Here is a 19194-nt window from a genome sequence, read left to right as displayed (position 1 = left end):
ATATGTAAATTACTAGCAAACATAAAGTAACTATATTGATGGTTGTTGGCATGACTGAATCAAGGGGACCGAGGTTCCCCGGTGAGTAAACTTAATCTTTATTAGATGGGTCAGTACAGTAAATCGTAAACATTTTTGTTTCATGGTACTCTCAATCTCTTGCTGTATACATGGTGGAGGTCGCTGAATGAATTGCATTGTCAATACTCACGTAAGTTTAATTTTAAAATACCCAAATTTTACATTATTAAGACTCCAAAAATTCATAATCCGTAAATATGCATACCGTACCCAAGGAATCCGATTTACTATAACAGACTAGGAGACAATTCCCTACCTAAATTTTATGTCCCAGTTTTTTTTCGGCACGATGGTACTTATCGGATCAATTTTATTTTTCTCCGCTATTCTTAGAAACGAACAAATTGAAGTAAACAACTCTAACAGTTATTCAAAATATTATCGTTTTCAAATGTATATTATTTATAACGACGACCTATAGACCATTTTCAGAACATGCATGCACTTTGAGTTTTCGTGATTCTCCTGTATTCTAGTAAACAACAGCATTCATATTAACACATTAATCACTTATCTGCCAAACTCGCGGTGTTGAGTGCGCGAGTCATAATCTGTTTACAGATTATATTACTTTCTTCTCTCTTAAACAACTTAATTGGAAAACAATTTATTACTCATTATAAATGTTTTCGTTTTCATGATGCCCCATTTGACCGAATGCAAAATAAAAGTATGGGCGTATATTCGTATCTATTTGAAGATAATTGCATTACGTTGCTCATAGACAAACCGAAAAAAACATGATTTCGCAACATATATGAATATGTTTCGATATAACTATGTTTGTCAGAAGTATAAGTATTTGTTATCATTGCTTAAGCTCAACGTAAACAATATTTAAACTGCTCGTGTTTCTACCAACTACAGCAGTTGTTCAGAAGCATTAGTCGCGAAAAGTATACAGTGCAAAGTCGTTCTGAAATTTTTATTAAAAACATGTGGTTGTTAATATTTTTGCTTCCGTTCTTTGGCGATTTTGCGATAGCCGCAGCGCCTCAGGTAATCATGTGCTGAAAAATTCTGTTTGATTTCTCGAACAATTTCACTCAATTTTTTGACCTATTCATATACCCTTTCAAGCAGGTAACGCCTCAGTCATCGCCAACCGGTGGTCTCGCCAGTGTTTTTACAAGTCAAGGTCAATTTGTTCACAGCTTGAAAACTGATCTAAGGGATACCATTCTAATGCAACAGATGGCAACGGAAGCTAGAAAGTTTGATGATTATTCTCATACTTATTCGCATGGCGTTTCAGAAATGTTAACTGAATTGAGATCGTTCATCATAAGTGGAGAGGACAACCTTTTTGATGCCATTAAACCAGTACATGGATGGTGCGGCACCGCAAAAGATTTGTTAAAGGCCTATACAAGTCTTTTTCATCAATCCAACCCCGAGTCCATCGAAGCGCAGAACCAGATTATCCAAAGCATGTTCGCTGAAGACATCTCCACTACCGTATCAACCGAATTAAATAAATTGTCGAATAATTTGAACAGAGCTTCGACCACGCTATCATCGATATTTACTCAATTCGATGCCGATTTTTCTGAGCAAAGTCCATTCTTCGAATCAACATTGCGAAATGAGTTTGTTAAGGAGAATAATAAGCGGTACACGTCAGAGCTCATTAATAGTATCATTGCAGCTCTAAAAAAATTCACCGCCAACACTCAACAAGTGATTGCAGAAGGTGCTATAAAAGTTGCGGCAGCAGCTCTCGAGGATCATCAAGTTCTCGACCTAGCCGAAGCAGTATCTCAAGCCAATCAACAACAACAACCAGCTGGCGGATCTGCCGGCAACCAGCAAGGAACCCAAGCACCAACTGCAGTCGATGTACAATTATACCTACCATACAAAGATCGCGTCGTGTATCGATTCAGCCAAACAAAAGATTTCTTCAAAAACTTTGAACGTCAGCTCAAGGAAATGATTCGTCATACTAATGAAGTGAAATCGAAACTTGCACAACACGACCAACTTGTTAAAAGTTCGAAGATGACTGAATATGCAGTGAGCGTCCGATTGCCTGCGGCTCAAGAAAATCACACGAAGCGTGCTGCTCAATCATTGATGAATCAATGTAAAAGTTTCAATTTGACTCCTTTGACACATTAATTTTGATCCTAAAAATCGTTAAAGTAACATTTTGTTTATTCACAATTTGGTTTTTGCTCAGTCTTTTTCAGCCTTTTTTCGATTAATTCTAATTAATAAATTTGCCGCCTTATCAAACGTATAAGGGACCAAGATCATGTTAATTTTATTCTTTCGCCAAATAAACGTTTTCATTAAAGAAGCAGACATCAAAGTTTTTTGAGTTTTTTTATCCATTCCAAACTACAAATATCGTAAATTTTTCTTTCTAAATTAGCAGTCGTTCTTATCGGTCAACGAACGTTCTTAATAGTTTAAATGGGCTATCAATAAAATGCTCTTTCGAGTGACATGTTAATCAGACAATCATAAGAGCATTGCAAAATGAGAGAGAAAAAAAAGAACGGGATATCCGTATCATATTTCATAGTATCAATCTTACGGTATGTTTTCTCACTTCTTGTCTCTTTTGAAAAACTTGGACAAAGATTCTCAAAGGAAACAGAGACAATGAATATTGATTTGATATTCTAAATAACATATATGCATTGCAGTATGTATGTTGAGACACGAAAATCATATTATGTGTTTAGAATACTCAGACTCAAAAAAACTCGGGAATCTCCAAAACACGTTTGTTTTATTTCTCAAGACCCAACAGCTCTCCCTCACATCATGGCCGCATACCACACGGTAGGGGTCGAGAACTATCGATAGTGCTATCGATATTTATCGATAGTTTAGACTATCGAATACTATCGACGTTTTTCATAAACTATCGATAATATTCGATAGTTTTAGCCTGTCGAGGTCGAGCAGTATCAAACTCAAACACACAGTTTAAAACTAGAACCAGACCAAGACATTAGTACCACATCAAATGGGCTGACTAATTGCCCCATAGGGTAGGGAGCAGAAGACGAAAAAAAGAAGAGAATAACGAAAAAAAGAAGAAGAGTAAGCTATAACCTAACCTTAACCCTACTGTATTCTGTCATTTTATGTTATGATGCAAGCATTTGCATTGCTTTTTGCTTTTTTTATAATTTATTTTATAGGTTATTTTTTGGCAATTGGCATTGTATTAATAATGATGTATGAAAGAAAAACGTAATAAAACAAGGAAAAATTTATAAAACACAATAAAACAAGGAAAAACTGCAAAAAAGGATTTTAGGAGGATATACGTGGTCGTGGTGTTCAGTATTTTTGGGTGTCATTTTCAAAAAACGATTTAGTATAATAAGAACACATTTTTCTTGGATATTTCTAACAATGGAAAGATTCTTGACAAACAAAAGTAAGGGTATAATTATTTTTGTGTTTAGTATAAATGTATTAAGTGAGAACAAATTTACTGTTATTTTAAGGTAAAAATCAGAATAATGCCGAACCCGGACCGAGTACCTCAAGAGAAAGATATGAATCTGAAGATTCCCAACCCGAAGAGGAAGGTGAAGCGTCTGTTATTAGTACAAATGCTTCTAGAGAAAAAAAACAAGCAACTTCTAAAAGAAAAAGAAAGCGTGTGTCCGCTGTATGGGACTATTTTAAAAGGTCTGGCGATCGAAAATTAGCAAAGTGTATGACATGTGGAAAAGAATACAAAACAAGCGGCAACACAAGCAACATGCGAGATCACTTAGATAGACATCATCCAATACATAAGGGAAATATACAGCAGTCAGCATCAGATGAACCTGTAGAAACTACAGCAATTATTGACTCTGAAGGGTCATTTTCTAACACATCTTGTGATCGTTCTAGTGCTCGATCAACAACAAGATCAATTAGCCCCTTTTTTAGCGAGCCCACCAATATGATTCGAAATCAAGGCATAAAAAGGAACTTGACAGAGCCCTTATTAAAATGGTGGCTCTCGACTTTCAGCCTTTTAATATAGTGAATGACATTGGCTTCAACAAATTTGTCAACCTGTTAGACCCAAGGTATGTACTTCCTAGTTCATTTACTTTAAGTGGCAAAATGTTGAATGAATTTTATTTGGAAATGTACCAGAAGGTAAAAGCAGAATTAGAAAAGATTGAATATGTTGCTATAACTTGCGATTCCTGGACCTCCACGGCAACAGAGTCATACTTGACTGTGACATGTCATTATATTAATACATATTATGAACTAAAAACAGCTATTCTTTCTACCAAACCTCTAACAGGTGGAATAAATCATACGGCCGAAAATATAGCCCAGACCCTAACCGAAATATTCGAAAAATGGAACATTGAAAATAAAGTTATGTGCATTGTAACAGATAATGCGGCTAATATGATTAAATCATGTGAGCTACTAAAAAAAAAGCATTTACCATGCTATGCACTTATTCTTAATTTGGCAGTCCAAGAAAATTTTGTCGTTATCCAACCAGTAATTAAAAAATGTAAAGATGTAGTTACATTTTTTAAGAGTAGCACCATTGCTATGGATATGTTTAAAAAAGAACAAAATATTGATGCAAACAACGAAGGTCATAAAGAATATAAATTGATACAAGAAGTGACTACTAGATGGGATAGTACATACCACATGCTTGAAAGGATCTTGAAAACAAATGATGCAATTGGCAGAGCCATACTAAAATTAAGAAAGGCACCTGTACCTCTTTCTGTTGATGAGATCACTCTTATACAAGATTGTGTTAAAATTCTAAAATGTTTTGAGGAAGCTACCAGAAAAGTATCAGGTAAAATTATTCATTTAGGAATTGTGCATGTGGTTTTAAAGTACGTGTTTGGAATTGGCAAATTTAAAGGGTATTTGAATGCACCGCCAATTTTGTTAGAAGTATTGATTATTTTAATTGACCAATAACAATCCATATCCGCGTGCATGCGTCAATGATGGCTTGGACAGGTGCACGCTTCCTCCCGCGAGAGACGGGCTTTTTGATCGGTACCATCGTACGATACGCATCGAAACATAGAATAGCGTGTGTTGAGAAAACTGGCCGGCCAACCATCTAATATACAGTTCTACAGTATACCGATTCATCGAGTGTCAGGTAAGTCGTTATTGACGCCGTAAATTTGTAATTGTTTTCTTTTTCTTATTTTCTTTTGCGTGTGAAGTTCACGCTGGTCCTTCAATACCTATTATTTGTCCTTTCCAAAAGGAGCCCCCCAAACAGTACGTATTTTAATTTTTTAGGTAATAATGTAACAGTGTCCCTGATAATTCCTTTGACATTAGGAATTTATAATTATTTAACAACGATTCATACAGAACTTGTGACGGAAGAGGGAAAAACATTTTGCAATAGATTAATTGAATCGGTAAAAAAGAGGCTGTTTCAATATGAAACTAGGACGAATACGAAATTGGCCACATTACTTGACTCCAGGCTTATTTATTTACTTATTTTATTTATCCACTGGCAAAGCCCAATTACAATTTAGGTAGTGTTATAAATTAACAAATCAAAATATAAAAATACTAAATAAACAATATAACTAGATTTAAAAGAGATAACTATTCCCTTACTTTAGGTTTAAAAAAGAAGCTTTTCGAAGTAAAGATAATGTAGCATCGGCAACTTCATTACTGGAAAATGAAATGTATGCTATAATGAGAAAAAGGGAAGAGATTAACAGGTCTGTTACTGACCAAACTCAGCCAACCATTCCAACACCTAGTGCATCCTCGGCCTCGCTTTTTGCGTTCTTGGAAACGAGAATAGCTGAGAAATCAAAATCGGTAACATCAGATATCATAATCACAAAACGACAGTATTTAGAAAGGCCCAATTCAAGTGAGGAAACTAACCCTTTGTTATTATGGAAGGTAAGTTAGTAAATATAATATAAAAGCCTAACATCCAGTGGCGAAGCGTACGAGTAGTACGAGAGTAGTAGGAGATCCAGTTATTTGTCATTAATTTATGACGTAATTATTTCATGTAATTGTTGAATTACAATTAAAAAAAAGTTAACACAGAACGTAGTCGCTCCTTACCAGTGGCGCACCGAGGGGGGGGTTTTAGGGGTTAAAACCCCCCCCAGGACTGCAGGACCTCTAAAAGAAAAAAATAATTACAAATAATATTAATAGAAAATACCTATTTAAAAATATATTTTAAGAATTTTATTAGTTTTAGGCCGGTATTAGACTATAAAAAATATTTGACAAAGATCTTTTATAAAACATTTTGTTTGATTCTAGTTCTTTTAAGAAAGGTTTTTGAGCAGTAGAACAGTATTACACTATCAAAGAACTTTGTAAAATTTAAAGAGAATCGCGACGTTATTTTTATTTAAAAATGGATGAAAGACGTGCATTAGCTTGCGCTGTTGCTATGAGTGCTGCTGTTGTTACAATGTGTTTAGTGTTAAAAAGAAAAAAAGAAAAAAACCGTCGACTTTGGGAAAGACCCTGGGTAGCGAGGCGTAATTTAAGAGGAATCCATCATAATCTGCTAAGAGAGTTACTATCTGAAGATAGTAGGAGTTATGAAAACTATTTAAGAATGGATCACGAAACATTTACGTTTATTGCTTCAAAAATAGCACCAATTATATCCCGACAAAATACACACTTAAGGAATCCTATCAGCGTTGAGGAACGCCTTATGGTGACCCTTCGATTTCTGGCAACTGGAGAGAGTTATTCCAGTCTTCAATACAGCAGTCGTATACCTCAATGTACCCTATCAGGCATAATCCCGGAAACGTCCAAGGCCATATATCAGGCATTGAAAAATCAATATCTGAAGGTATGTAGTAAAATTACTTTGTAAAAAATAATAAAAATGATTCTTTATTTCTATTTATAACAAAACTAGAACTTAAATAGGAACAAAAAAAATGAAATAATACAAATCAATATTTATTCAAATATTTTCTTGCTGAAAATCTGTGCTTGTCACGTTAGCCATTCTAAGTGCATCGCTAATCAAATTATCGGAATTGGTTAGCCCATTCTCTTCATTGAAATTATTATTAAAATTATACTCCAACGGAGTATAACTATGATGGGGTGGCTGTGGTAATGACCTCCATGATTCTTGGGATGAGGCTGGACTTAATAGCCTGGTCGGTTGATCAAGAGTATCCCAAGTATCCATTAATATTTGTTGAATTTTGCGTTTTGTTTGCCTTAGGGCATCATCCTGTGTTTGATTATGCACTGAAGTTTGTTTCACAATTTTACCCATTTCTGACATGGTTGCAGAAGCTTTAACTAGTAGGTCATCGTAAGGAATAGATTTTCTTTTTTTATTTATGGAAACCGCTGGTTTTATGCCATCTGTAGCAGATTTGGAAGCTAAAGTTGTAGTTTCTGCCTTTTCACTGGTGTCATCCTGTAAATAAAAAAATGTGTTAGATAAACTTTTAAAATATTTATTTTTCTTACAGACACCAACAACTAGAGAGGAATGGGAAAATATTGCCAAGGAGTTTGAAAACAAATGGAATGTGGTCAATACAATTGGAGCAATGGATGGAAAACACATTCGAATTAATTGTCCGGAAATAGGCGGCTCTCATTTCTTTAACTATAAGTCTTATCATAGTATCATATTATTTGCTCTCACTGACGCCGACTATAAATTTGTGTATGTAGATGTTGGAACGAATGGCAGAATCGGTGACAGTGGGGTGTTCGCTAAAAGCCAACTAAGAAGATGCTTACTAGACAGAACAATATTAAACATTCCCGACGGCAAAAATCTTCCGAACACAAATATTACCATGCCCTATGTTGTTCTAGCTGATGACGCGTTTCCTCTGAGCTACAATGTTATGAAACCGTATTCTTTAAAAAATATAACTAAGGAAGAAAAAATATTTAATTACAGACTATCTCGTGGAAGACGAATGGTCGAAAGTAGCTTCGGAATATTAGCAAGCCGATTCAGAGTTTTTTTAACTGCAATTAATTTAGCACCTGAAAAAGTTACATGCATCACACTTGCTGCTTGCACATTACATAATCTGTTAACTGAAAGACGAAAACATCTATATACACGCCATGACGTTTTTACTCGAACTGAAAATGGTTTTCAATACCAAGACGTTCATATCGATGAAGATCTTCAGGAAATGCAAGTTCTTACAAGACAGGTTCATATTGGAGGGAACCGCCATGGTCGAGAAATAAGAGATGCATTTAAATCATATTATAACGGTTCTGGAAAAGTTCCATGGCAAGAAAATTATATATAATCATATAACTTACATTATTTTGATTTATGGCATTATAAATGTCACTTCCCGCTTGGGATTGTTCAGACTGGATTTCTAAATTGGATTCTGATGTATCAGCTTCTGTTGACTTGTCCAAAAATTTTAATAAAGGAAACCAATACACCTTAGGCTTATAAACATCATGCTCTTCGGCTCCACTTTTTTTGGACTGAATTACCTGGAGCATTAAATAAAATAATAAATAATTAACTTTTAATTGTATTATATGTCAATAAACCAAAAAGTAAAATGTTATAAAAAAATAAAATATTTACCTTCATTTTCTCTGATAAATATTGGCTTCTTAACCCATTTAGTTTTTTTTTAATATCCTCCACCTTGCTACCTTTGCTTACTGTATTTATTATTTCAGCAATTCGTTTATATGTATCTAGTCTTTTATTTCGATTTTTGTAATCCGGATGTTGATGATTATATAACATTTCGTAACTCTCATATTCGGAAATTAATAATTTGGTCGCCGCAACGCACCAAACAAACTTATTATCCGCCATATTGCTTTGAAATGGTCAAATATTTTATCAAATGTAATCATATGTTATTAAATGCTATAAAAGATAGTTTATAAAACTAATCTTTTATAAAAGAAGTAACATTACACTGTAAATTATTTTATAAAATTTCTTTTATAGAAGATCTTTGTCAAATATCTTTTATAGTCTAATACCGGCCTTAGTAGGATTAGATTTTGCATCAGAAAATGTCCGCAGTAATCCATTTTCTATAATAATTATTATAATAGTGAAGAGATAAATCAATTTTCAAATGCTCCCCGTAGCAAAGCAGCAAGTAAATCAAATTTAAGTTCTCCGGTACCCGTTTAGCTGGAGGCGGCGGCGCGCGCCGTAGCCTATCGAGACCGAGATTTTGCTTTCGGGGAATCACAGAATTCGTATTTACGTTTTTATAAAATTTTGTTACGTCATTAGTAGAGTGGCAAGTGGCAATACTGGCATACTGGCAATGCTTTGTGTTTTGTGTTTGTTCATTAATTATTTATCATGGATAAATTTGTAATTAAAAGGCCAAGATTGGACCCAAAAGAAGCAAATAAGGTTTGTTTGCATAATATAATTATTTTATAATATAAGTATGACTAGTATGACATACAGGATACAGGGTGATGGGTGATGTGATTGGTATTTCGATCTATCCCCTCAAAGTGGAAAGAGATTATTTGTGATAAATAAATACCCATAAACTGGGAGTCACAAGTGAGGGGTTTGAAAAATATTAATTTGCACTTTAAGAATTATTGAAAAGTTGGTGCATACTAACGGACCAACCAAAAAAAACTAAAAGAAAAAGGATACCTACTATTTATCTTTTAGAACTTACTTGGCTTTTCTGAAAGCTGTCGAACTAAATTACTAAATAAGTAAATATTTTGGATAAAAATGTGATAGGAAATTTTTTAATCTAATAGCGTTGATAGAATATTTGGGAAGATACGCAACTTTATGGGCTAAAGCGTGACCACAAATATGCGTGAAAAATAGATGGCGATTCTCTCCAGTATGCGCGAAAATAATTTCGTCCGTCGCTTCTCATTAGTAATCGGCCGATCATCCCTGAGTCGTGTGGGAGAGTTTTTGCACAGGTTCGTGTTTGCCGTATTGCAATATGGTAGTTGTTAAAAAATTTTCTTGGATATCATAATCACAAATAGATAGATATATGTAAATGTGTTTAGTTTGTGAGACGATGGCTCCTTTAGGCAAAATTAATCAGTGTGCGAATCGTGGGTGCAATAATGTAAGAAAATGTAAAAACAATGTTCTCAGTTTTTTTCAAATTTCCAATTTTAAAACCAGTGTTGCTTAGCCAGTGGATAGAAAATATAGGCAATGCGGAAACATATGTTATGGATGAAAATTTATTAAAAAACAAAGTGGTTTGCGAAAAACATTTTGACAAAATATATATTGCAGTAAGTAATAAGCGAAAGAGACTTTTAAAATCCGCTGTACCAATTTCATGGAAAGGTATTATTTTTGATATTTTACTGTTTCCTTCCAAATTAGTGTTATAAATTTACTCTAAATTATAGAACCGGCCTCTAGAAACACAATTTCTTTGTCTGATACCTGATGTAACGCTCAAAGCCTTGAGAGTTTAGATGCAAAAGTTTTATCAATAAATTGGGAAAATGGTAAGTAAAGAATATTATAATATTACTTAAACTTGACACTTTATTTTTTATAGGCAGATTTTTTTAACTGTTGTTAAAAGTACATGAGTGGGTATACTTTTAATACTCATTCTCGTGTTCGCATTACTGAAAATATTCCTATTTGCCCTTTTGCATATTTTCAAACCCTTTTACAAGTTGGTGACAAACCTTACCTATTACGACAATAAGTATTATAATATTATTATAACTATAATTATTATTATATATTACTTACATATAGACAGGATAATTCTTTTAATGCACAAATGTAAATGGACGATAGATCTCCTCATTTTAGGATAAAAAGTTTGTTTGTTTCTTAGCAAAATTTGGAAATGCCTATTTATTTTAAGAAAGCTTCACTTTTCAAAAAAGGTTCTACAGCAAACAAATATTTTAAATTTAACAGGCCACTTAATTTGCTAACTAGAAGATGTTAAAGACGTATCACAAACATTTTTGGGCGGGATAAAGATGCTTTTTATAGGATATTACTTTTTATTTATAGGGTCCGCTAATTATTTTTTGGTTTGAAACTTTTTTAAAGATTTTAGATATTAGAGTAAATGTTTTAAAAAGCAAATTACAGAAATGTAACGTTACAGGGAAACAATACAGCAATTGTACACAAATAAATATAAGCTATTTGCAATACTCTATCCTTGTAATGTTTTTGTTTTAGCGGACACCATCAAAACTTATTCCAGAAAGAGAAATCCAGCAGTTGACGATGATAATGATGAGGCAGATATAAATTTATTTATTTATAGTGTTAAGCGTTTATGTACCACCCCCGAAAACCCTGTAACTGAAAAAAAAGAATTATGTAAAATAATAAGCCCAGAACGACAGGCAAATGAACTATGTCAAATATCAAGTCCCTCATCCACAAAATCCGATACAAAAAAACAGTTGGGTGCTGTACATTTTAAAATAGATGTTTTAAAAAACCAAATTAGGGCTAAAAGAATGCAACATATCCGTTTAAAAAGAAAAAGAAATGTAAATACAAATATTTTTAGAGTTTAGGGGAGTTACTCTAGAATGGTTAAAATTTTGTTTTGTTAGACAGAAAAAAGTTTGTTTGGCCAAATGGCAGTTTGTCTGAACTTTGTGTAGTAAGCAGGGTTCGTTTCTCGGTCCTATTTTATTTCTATTGTATATAAATGACCTGGCGTCTCTCCAGATAAGAGGATTCTTCACTATTTTTGCAGATGACACCACTATTTTATGGACAGACAATAATAAAAGCACATTATCAAGAACAATTTCTAAAGATTTATTAATGATTAAACAGTGGTCTGATGCTAATTTGTTGTCTTTAAACATAGATAAGACTAAATTATTAAGTTTTTATGTTCAGAGAAGTTCATGATTCACAACAAAGAATTGGAAGTGAATAATTTTAACAGATTTCTTGGAATTGTTATCGATCATAAACCTAAGTTTTATGGAGATATGTCAGGAGGCAAAAACTGGCTCGACGATGTTTTCGAAATACGAAAGGAAAAGATGTTAATTTGTAAATGAGAGAAAGTGTTTACAACAATGTATAAATGATTTTATTTTATGTTTTCAAATAACGCCAGAAACAAATAAAAAACCATTTTGCCAAATTTCACCTTTTTCCTGAATATTAGGAAGTATTTGGCATTTTTCCAATTTTTTAATTGCATTTATATTGCGCAACTTTCGCCTAATTTAACCATTTACTGCTCATCCTTATTTTGGACTTCCTGTATAATCGCGATGAGACCCTTCATACTGTTAAACAAAATATTTGTTTTTTTTTTCTTATTAACTTTTTCTAGTTTTAAGAATTAGTAATTAAGTGTTTGCCTGTATTGCAAATTAAAATATGGCCTATTTTCTATATTTTATAGTGTTGCTACACCCTTATTCAAAACCTTTTAAATTTTGCGATTTTATTTTTATATTAATTTCAGTTAAAGGTATCTATTTTTCAATATTTTTGTCCAAAAAAAGTGTACTTCACAGATCTCAGTACCCTACACAGTTTTTGAGATATTGGCTGGTTTCACAAACCCGTATTTTCAAAAATCACATTACGAGCTACTTTTTGCAAAAAATTATTGACTCTAAAAAACTATAGTACCGTATATAGATATTAAATCTTTAATTATTTAATTTACTCTTTATATTTACGTGAAACCTACCTATATCATCACCTTTATTAAATATTTTTGTTAATTTTCTAATTAATAAATAAAAGCTAATTGAATTTTTGTTTTGTTTTTATTTATTTATTTTTGTCTCAAAAAAGGATTTTGGTAAGTAATTTATTATTTGTTAATAAAATTTAAGTTGTAAGAGATAGCACTTTCCAATACATTACTTGACCACCACATTTATCTAGTTATTTATGCGAAATCACAGCGCATTTAAATATCGGCAATAACAAAATAAATAAAAGCGCTGTTATCATCATCGCCCTTGTCTTAAAAAAATAACAAAACGGCCGGGCGCCCAAAGATTCCCGCGTCGTTAAACTGCAAATGGTCAATATAGCGCCGACAAAGAAAAACAAAGTTGATGATGGCTCTTTAAAGACAGAACGTCGTATTTTAAATTTAAAGGTGTCATCGTATAGGCGAGAAAAAGTGGTCACAATAATTTATTCATTTAATAAATACTTTGGTCATATATTTTGAAATAACGCCAGAAAAAAAATAAAATGATTTTGCCAAATTTCAGTTTTTTGCAAAATTTAGGAAGTATTTAGATTTTATTATAAAAGGACACTATATTGCTCAACTTTCCTCTAATTATACCACCTCTATTGACGTCCTGTATAACCGTGATGCGGGGTCTTTAAACAAAATGTTTTTTTTGTTACTAGGTATCTTTTTATAGTTTTAAGTATAGTTGTAACAACTGGTAATTGAGAATTTTCCTGTGTCCCTTAAAACTTAAAATGTGGCCTATTTTCTATTTCTATTAACATCCTCACTCACAACCCCTTACTTTACAGATCTCACTACGCTGCACAATTTTTCAGATATTGAATCACATGACAAAATGGGTTACTTTTTACAAAAAATTATTGATCAAGAAGTTATATTACCATCGGTATTAAGTCTTATGAATTATTTCAATTATTCTTTATAATATTTACGTGAAACCTACTTATATCTTAAAATTTGTTTCACATATTTTTTGTATATTAGTTTTTAGTTAATTAAGTGCAACGGGCATTTTATTTAAAAACTTGAACCTCTTGAACACAAAATGGAGGAAACATAATGTTTGTTGGAATTATAACTTGTATTAAACTTTGTTCGTAATTTTGTAAAAATAGCTTTTTATATATATTTTTGTATTAATTTTTGTCTCAAAAACATATTTTGGTAAGTAATTATTTGTTTATAAAATTAAACTTTTAAGAAATTTCAATATGCCTCCACCCTTAAGTATATCACTTATCACTTGACCACCACATAAATGACACCGTGTTGTATGTTCAAAAAAAATAATAAAAACATAGCTGGCAGCATCATCCCATATCTTAAAAAAATATCCAACACGGCCGCGTAACCGGAGATTCCAGCGTCGTTGAAAACCTGACTCAAAGAAGCCAAAAGCCAAATCCACGCTGCTAAAATAAATCGTACCTAAATTTGACGCTTCGCGGCAGCACCACACGGTACACGAAACTGAACGGCAATCCGATAGTCGACCGGGTACACTTTTTAACACAGGATTGCGTATCTTCCCAAATATTCAATCAACGGTAAGAGTAGCCAGCCACATGGCTAGACTTCGCCTCTCTTATATCTCTATAGAAATGTATGTATAATAATCACAACTGTAAACTATTTGTTTGTTAAATAAAAGACGTTTATTATTATTATTATTATTATTATTATACCCTGCAGTCTCATCCAAAATGGGACACCCTGTATATGATTTCTTAAAAAAATAGCTTTTACTGACTGACTTCTTGAAAGTGGTACGGCAACGTCGCAAAAACTTATTAAAGATATAAGATTACGATTTAATGGTGCCGAGAAGAAAGAAGAATTGAAATTTATTATAATATCAACCGCAAGAACCACGAAGAAAGCTGCTGGTGGTTTCGGATCTCATATTCTTTCTTTCGCTTCATGTCGAGTTTCTTTGAAGAGTCACTTACGGTTTTCTGTAATTGAAAAATACTTGTTGAGGGTGAAGGGAGGGTCTTCTTAAGTTTTCTCGACGATTAACAAACAAAGAAAATCCCGTGGTCGTAAAAAGTAAAAAAAGAAAAGTCTCCCTTTTCCCTGTAGAAAATTGAGCCGAAAAGCAATTATTTATTCCGCCGGCCAAATTGACGAATATAATACGGCAATTATCGAAAATGACTCACAAAAAAAAAGGTCGAATTTCCCCAAGTCATTATGTATACGCGGTTTTTTTTTTTACGTACTTATATTACTGAACCATATCCAAGAGTAGTCCATAGAGTAATTAAAAGTATGAGAGGGTTCAATCCCATAGTGACAAGTGGGCACCATCTTTACCCTAAACTCGATTGCAGCGTTGCAGTCTAACCGAACTAAAATAATTGACATTTGTCACAGTCGGTAAAATAGTCTACTGTAATACCGATCCGTCATAGAAATGAAAGGCAGGCTATTCAAAATTTTAGAATGGCGCGAAATTTAAAATTATTGAGCCATTAAATCAATTTTTAACAGTGTAAAGGCTGTGAATCTTGATCACAAAATCTAAAAAATTATGAAATAGTGCAAGTGTCTTAATTTAATTTTTGAAGAGGCTAAGAGTGATAATGTTTGTAATTTAAGTTTATTTTATACATTTTTTAATTGAATTCGTTAGTGTTTTGACATTAAATTCATCAAATTTGCTTTTAAGCTGTTAAGTTAATGCATTTAGGCCCTTCAAAAAAATGAATTGTTAATTGCACTTTTTCATTGATTTTTAGAGAATGTGAAAGAGATTTTACAGCCCAATACGCTATCAAAAAAAGATTTAATGGGTCAATTATGTAAGACAATATTTTAGAGATTAAGTATAATGTATTTAGTCCTATTTTGAGAATTAAATGCTCGATACTAACAATGTTAATTTCACTGTTATCAACAAATTAACAAGGGTAGGGGTAGAATTTAAGTCAATTGTAAAGTAAGTTTATAATTTATTGTCTTAAAAGGGATCCTGATACAATTTGTTTTTGTGCTGCTTTAGCACAACACTGTCCATGGTATGTATTTTGCTTTTTACATTTTACATTTTGAGGATATGATACAAAAATTACAATTTATCAAATTTATAAATTAATTATTTATAGATATAAGAACAATATTTCTAAAAAATATGCCCTAAAAATTTTACGTCTACTACCTACTTTTTTGTACAGAGGGTACCCAAAAATGTTAGGGGAGTGGTAATATATAAAAAATAACCCTGTAATTAAAATATTCTTTATGGAGAGTATGATATTAAAAATTAGTTGACACTGACCTATATGACTATACCCTAAATTCTAGATGTCATCGGTCCTTTTTCTTAAATATTCAAAGAGAATCCCTGGATCTTACTCCCATCTTATCGAGGTGAGGTACCTCCTTGAGTAGTGACCTATTAGAATGGAAGTTGTTTCACTTATTGTGTTTTTGGTACTTCCTAGCAGCAAAGCACTGATGATACCTTTCGTCAGACCTAGTAAAAAGTGGTCTAGCATAATTATGTTCATTCTGAACATTATATTGAGATTGCTGGATTATGATAGCAGGTAATAAAGTCAATGTATCTTCCCAAGGTACTTGTGCCTCAACCAGTACTGGGGCATTTTGAATAATACTTGGGCCAGCAATTGGGAAAGCACACTTTCTTAAATGAGTATGTATAGTACTAGTAAATGAAATATCATCAAAATGGTTTTGACATAAATAACACCTTGTTGAGGTTGGGCTTAAACCAAGTATTTTAAACCATTGGGACCTCCTAATAATGTCACTTTCAGGAAATTTAAAGAAAATTTTGTATGAATCTCCAATAGGACAATAGTATGTATTAGAACAAGTGGGTGCCTTGCATTTAAAAATTAATTTTCCTGGTGATGACATTATTAGGGCAGTTTTAAAATGGTAAACAACAATTTTAGGTGACCTACAACATGGTGAAAACTATTTGATAAAAAAAATTGCACTTACCCCATCTTAGGGATCTGAAACCACACAATAAAACAACAAAAAAGCTTCTACCTATATGATGAAATTACACTTTAATGACTTTAAGCTACATTTTTAACTATTTTGTGTTGAGAAAAAAACAAAAGAACACACCCAATGGACGCTCAAATAAAAAGGAATAAGCAATGGCGACGATCGATGATGCGAAGGTGGGTGATGGCAAGGAACGAAAGAAGATCGATAATCTAATGACAATTATGACAGAAGTTGGCCCTCGATGCCGTCTAACCGAACTAAATTTCTTAGGTTAAGTTTTAAAACTTGATGATCAAATTAGGCTACCTTTCAAACGCTCTTTTAATATTCATTTCTCATTTAACATTCATTTCTTTTAATATTCATATTTGATGAAATGTCCCCGATATCACATATATGCACTGTGTAGCATACGATTAGGGTTGCCAAGTTTTCCACAAGCCAAAGGAGGACTTTTCTGGAAAGAGGGGGGGGGGGGTGTGCATGCCTGCATGGAAGAACGAGAGGTTTTCGTAGGGCGGGAAGCATGATGTAATAAAATTTAATAAATGTATAATTTCATGCAAACATAAATTATATTTCTTATATTGCAATTTACAAACATAACGTAAATAAATTTTGTAACGAAAATAAATAAATTCTAACGAACAAATAATAAAAATGAACAACACAAAAAAAAAGGAAAATATTATATGCAAACTTAATCTAATAACGCAAAACGAATCAGTCTAAAAGAAGTGCCTATTGTGGCAATACAAATAAAAAACGAAACTTAAGAAAAACTTGACAGAAATTAAACAGATACTGATAAAACGACATACAATAATAATTATCAGCTCTTAGGGAAACAAAAATTTATATTTCTGCTCAGATTTTGCGGCAGATAATAAAGAATTATTTGATTTTATTTTTTTGTAAAAATCAACACACTTTTCGGGCTGATTAAAAAAAATTATAATTTCGCTTTTAATTAGCTCTTTTGAAGCTTTGTTTCTTTCATCTCGCCACTTCGTGTTCATAACAGAGAAAACCCTTTCGGGAAAAGCGGGACTAGCTGGCATGCTTAAAATATATGATATCACTCTAAAAATATTAATAATATTGGGAATTTCGATTGCATTAAAAATGTTTACATATTTGGCTACCGTATCACAATTTATAAAATTAGATCTACTGTTTTCAGCCTATCAAAAACTTTTTCAAATACCTGGCACTCGTCAAATAATTTATCACAGTCTAATCCTATTATGTCCTGCAAACGCAACCGCGTAATAACATTAATAATGTCATCATAATTAAAGCATTTTTCACTTAGTGATATTTTGCTTAACAAATGTGAAGTTGAATTTTGGTCCAGTTCACATCTATCTTTACAATATTTTATGGCAATCTCTAGAAATGAAGCAAAATCTGCCTCAATACTTTTCTTTTCGCTTTCAGGTATTTTTTTCAAAAGCTCCATAACCTTAAATCCAAAAAATTTCTTATTGACCCTATCAGATAATTTAGTTAAAAATGTCTCTATTATTTGAAAGATGTTTAAAGCTGTTGTGTCATTTGATTCTAGTTTTAATACCGTGTCTTGAAAAATTTTTAGAATGTGGGATAAAAAGTTTAAATATATTAAAACCTTGTCTGGAATTTCATTCTCAGTAGAGATTAACAAGGCTGATTTAACTACCTTTGGTAAATCTTCTGCCGATAGAAAATAAGATTTTAGAGCATCCCATAACAACACAACTCTATCAATAGCCGGTGCCATTGATAGCCATCGGGTTGTTACATGACGTAAAATTTCTTTAAATTCTGTATCAGTAAAATCGCAAAATTCACTGAATTTATCTCTTCTTTTTGCCGAGTTGGAAAAGTGAGCATAAATTTTTAGAATGATATTCTCCACATCTATACTCTATTTCAGAAGTGTGTAGAGCAATAAAACCTCATTAGGTATGCAAAAGTGGTACCTGGTGATCCACCAACATTTTATGCCACTACCTTAGTTGGGTATTAGTTTCAATGTAAAATTCTTTCTTTTCGTTGATTGCAGGTAGTGCCACCCGGTTTTGGGTCAATTTATGAGTTTTGCCCATTGTTACTCACTGATAAACATTGAAAACGGTTCGCCAAAGGCGTGCAACTGGGACTTGTTGTTTACCTTATAATTAATGTACTTAAATGCTATTTTATTTTAGAAAGTTACTTTTGTTTAAATGGAATAATATATTTTTTTTACAAATTTATTGAACATAATATGTAGAGTAAAACAGTTGAAAATGTCACTTTTGGATCTGGCACTTTTTGAACAGTGTATAACAATTTTAAATTATAATAAATTGTAGTCTTCTTCGTCATCTGACGAACTGTCATCACCTTTTGACATTATAATTAAAGGATCGACTGTCTGATCGATGAGGTTGTCAAGATCCCA

General features: G+C 32.6%; 2 protein-coding genes and 1 long non-coding RNA gene across 4 annotated transcripts; all 3 read left to right on the top strand.

Annotated features, from left to right (window-relative positions):
• Positions 1-912: 912 nt before the first annotated feature.
• On the top strand, positions 913-2395 carry LOC126750591 (uncharacterized). Of its 2 annotated transcripts, none has more exons than XM_050460239.1 (2): positions 913-1080; positions 1165-2395. In XM_050460239.1, the coding sequence occupies exons 1-2, from the start codon at positions 1018-1020 to the stop codon at positions 2200-2202; spliced, it is 1101 nt and encodes a 366-aa protein (XP_050316196.1). In that variant the 5' UTR covers positions 913-1017; the 3' UTR covers positions 2203-2395. The 2 variants fall into 2 exon arrangements, with proteins under 2 accessions (XP_050316196.1, XP_050316195.1); XM_050460238.1 differs by having other exon boundaries at positions 914-1080; positions 1162-2395.
• Positions 2396-3359: 964 nt separating this feature from the next.
• Positions 3360-6278, top strand: LOC126750465 (E3 SUMO-protein ligase ZBED1-like). The gene is made up of 2 exons (XM_050460092.1): positions 3360-3481; positions 3552-6278. Exon 2 carries the CDS (start codon positions 4051-4053, stop codon positions 5008-5010), a length of 960 nt encoding a protein of 319 aa, XP_050316049.1. The 5' UTR covers positions 3360-3481; positions 3552-4050; the 3' UTR covers positions 5011-6278.
• Positions 6279-9918: 3640 nt separating this feature from the next.
• Positions 9919-12819, top strand: LOC126750718 (uncharacterized). The gene is made up of 3 exons (XR_007665803.1): positions 9919-10387; positions 10453-10554; positions 11258-12819. It is a non-coding gene; the product is annotated as an uncharacterized LOC126750718 (long non-coding RNA).
• Positions 12820-19194: the final 6375 nt, after the last annotated feature.

The sequence above is a fragment of the Anthonomus grandis genome, chromosome 2 (genome assembly GCF_022605725.1).
Source record: "Anthonomus grandis grandis chromosome 2, icAntGran1.3, whole genome shotgun sequence".
In the NCBI taxonomy this organism is placed as follows: domain Eukaryota; kingdom Metazoa; phylum Arthropoda; class Insecta; order Coleoptera; family Curculionidae; genus Anthonomus; species Anthonomus grandis.
Note: the sequence above shows the minus strand (reverse complement) of the source record. Positions and strands in the feature narration are given on the sequence as shown.